At 24.1% G+C, this 3,337-nt stretch overlaps 1 protein-coding gene across 1 annotated transcript; it reads right to left on the bottom strand.

The window, feature by feature from the left end:
- Chro.50420 (hypothetical protein) lies at positions 1-2,455 on the bottom strand (the record flags this gene model as incomplete). The annotated part of the gene is made up of 1 exon (XM_660194.1): positions 1-2,455. A coding segment is annotated over one exon (2,455 nt), but the record flags the coding sequence as incomplete, so codon positions are not given.
- Between the last annotated feature and the right edge of the window lie 882 nt (positions 2,456-3,337).

Here is a 3,337-nt window from a genome sequence, read left to right on the forward strand (position 1 = left end):
TTGATTCTATTGAATTTAAAACAATTTCTTTATTAATTTTACCAGTAGAAGCAGAACTATTGTTCTCACTGTCTATTAAGAAATCTGGTTTATTTTCATTTTGAAGATTACTATTATTGTTATGATTACTATTACTTTTCATATTCATGCTCATTTTTAATTTTTCTAATAATTTATTATTTTCACTGATTGCTGTTGAAATTTTTTCAATAACACCATCACTTTGTTTTCTTGTAATATCAAATACTTTAGAAGCATAATCATTATCATCGTTTACCATTCCAAGAATTTTTCTTTGTTGTTCTTCTAAAGCTGTTCTTGAAATTGATGGTTTAACTTTAGTTTGTTGATAACTTTCTTCTTTATTCAATACATCTGAGAACTTTTCTTGAAATTCTCTGGTGTTACTTGCCATTTTTTCTTGAAATATTTGTTTAATACTTTTAGTGTTATTTATTTCATTTTTTTCATTTACATTTTCCGGGTTATTTTCATTCTTTGATGACTTTTCAATAAAGTTATTTTCGTCATATATCTTCAAAATCTCAAGTTCTTTTTCTAATCCAGTAAACATTTCATCTATTCCAGTTTCTCCCACAGCTTGATTTACTTTTCCATTTAAATGATAACGATTTTTGTTATAATTGTTTTGATCGTTAGGAGTATTAACATTCTGTTTATTATTTATCTTTTTTTCACTTGGATGATTACGATTTTTAAAATCGTAAGTATATCCTATATCATATTCTGATACTTCTTCAATATTATCTTCATATAAATTATTTACTGTATTATCAGTAACAATTTCTTTTTCTTTATCTTGTAAATATTCATACATTGAACCAACAACATAATCATCATCATCATTATCATCAATATTATTATTATTAAGATAACTTTCATGATGAATGTTATTATTTTCTACCAACTTTTTTTTACTATTAGCATTAATCATATTAGATTCATTGATTATTGCCTCTATTCTTGCCAAATTATCACTACTAGATTTTGAAGTATTATTAATATTGAAGTTTTTACTTTTGACCATATTTGCATGTAATGATACATCATTTTCACTATTTTCATAGTCGTAATCATCAATTTGTTCTATTTCATGCTCTTCCTCTTGTATTTCGTCGATTAAATCTTCAGAAGGATTAACTTCGCAATTACTCATTGTCCAATTCAATGGATAATCATCTTTATATGTTAATTCATCCAATAATTCAAGATTTATTGGTTGATATGGACCGTAAACTGCTAATCTATTAGAACTGTATGATGTAACATCATAATTACTGTCAATTTGTTGTGTTAATAAATTATATAATATATCAATTTGTAGCAATAATACATATGGAGAAAAATTCTCCATATATAAACTTGAAAGTGGTACGAGTATAAATGGTATTTCAGAATCTGTAATATTAGCCATCACTTCATCATCACCTTCATTTTCATTATTTAAAAAACTATTATCAAATTTTGTATTTGAAGTATTATGATTGACAATTGATAATTCTTTCTGTATACTCAAATATTTATGAATAGTCTGAAAAGAATAGTAAACAATTTCATGATTCCATTTAAATTCTTGCAATGTTTTTGGAACGTAATACATTTGACATAAGATTGCAGTATCAATCCACCCCATTTGATATAAAAGTACCATAATTAACATAAATCCATTTGAAGTAATATCGCATTGTAATGGATTAATATATTTTGGTTCAAAATGTTTGACATGATTATTTTTAACATTATTCTTTTGTCCCATTTTAATGTAGTTATAACTATTAAAATCAATATACCCTTTTTCTTGCTCTTCTTCTCTTTCATTAAGATGATTACTTTTTACTTTATCTCTATTTTCCATTTCTTCTATATTTAAACTCAAATATTGTCCCCAACTTTCTGCTCTTTCCAATAAGTTCTCATCTTCTGTATGATTAAGATTCTTCTTCATAATCATTTTATAAAAATTCTCTTTTGTTTCATTTGTCAATGATAAACCATGCAACATCAAATACTTGTTCACGTTTTCTATAATTATTTTTGAATTTATTCGTAAATATGGAATTAAATAATGATGAAATATTGTGCTAATAAATCTAATCACACTCCCTTTATTCATATCATATATTTCTTCAGCTGCTATTAATTCATTATTTCCATTTAAATATTCAGGTAATTTACTCTTTTCTGGAGGATTTAATATAAAATTTAGACATAAATTAATATTATTAAGTGCTTGAGATCTGTTTAATGGTCTTTTATAAATCAATAAATCACCTTCAGTATTATTATACCCATATAAACTTGACCATTGTTTTAATAAGTTCACTAGTAATATTCCATCTCTAAATTCTTCGTAAAAATTCTCACTTGTCAATTCTATTGACCATATATTAATATAGTTGATATATCTAGTAATAAATATCTCAAATACCTCCATTTTTAATATAAATATATTTATATAATTTTATTCTATTTATTTAACTCGATCTTAAATGAATAACTTGTATTTATAACTAGAATAAATTCATACAAAAAAAAATAACAACTGTAAATTTATTATATATTTTAATTATTGCAACTTTTCCTCTTTATCTCTTAGTTCTTTATTTACTTAAACATAACGATTTCTTAAAATCCATTAATTTTTTGTAATTTTATTAATTACTCAAGTATTACAATCACTAATCTCTTTTTTTTATATATATTTCTTCTATTTTTATTATTTATTAATGTCAATCATGGATCTATTTTATAATCATTTGCATTTTTTTTTGCAACACCGCATGCAGATTGCATGCATACTGACACGTGTCAAATAATAACCAATGTGGACAAAAAAATAAACAAAACAGAATAATTAATTTCAGAGAAAAAAACAAATGAGAAAATAATAGCGCATTAGCATAGAATAGCTAATAAATGAATTTTGCTAGAGTACTTTCATTATTAAAGAAAAATTAGAGAAAAAAATTAACATAAAATTTAATAAATAATGAAATTAATTTTTCAAAGACTTTCTTTAACCTTCCCCCCCTCAGCATCCCCCCACCCATCAAATAATTTGTATAATACCACTAAAAAAAAGGCAAGATACGTAATTTGCCCGCCTAAAATTCCCCACATTTCTTAAATATTTTATATAATTTGGAGTAGTTAATAAAAATAAATATTTAATAGTAATTTTAATATATTAACTTATAAATATACTTGAAAATTTACTTAATTATATCTGGGATGAGGGGCAATATCTCCCTACATTCCGTGGAATTTACGTACTTTAGTGTCTATTTCGCTTTGTAGACGTCTACAATTAAATAAT

The sequence above is a fragment of the Cryptosporidium hominis genome (genome assembly GCF_000006425.1).
Source record: "Cryptosporidium hominis TU502 chromosome 5 CHRO015152, whole genome shotgun sequence".
Classification (NCBI taxonomy): domain Eukaryota; phylum Apicomplexa; class Conoidasida; order Eucoccidiorida; family Cryptosporidiidae; genus Cryptosporidium; species Cryptosporidium hominis.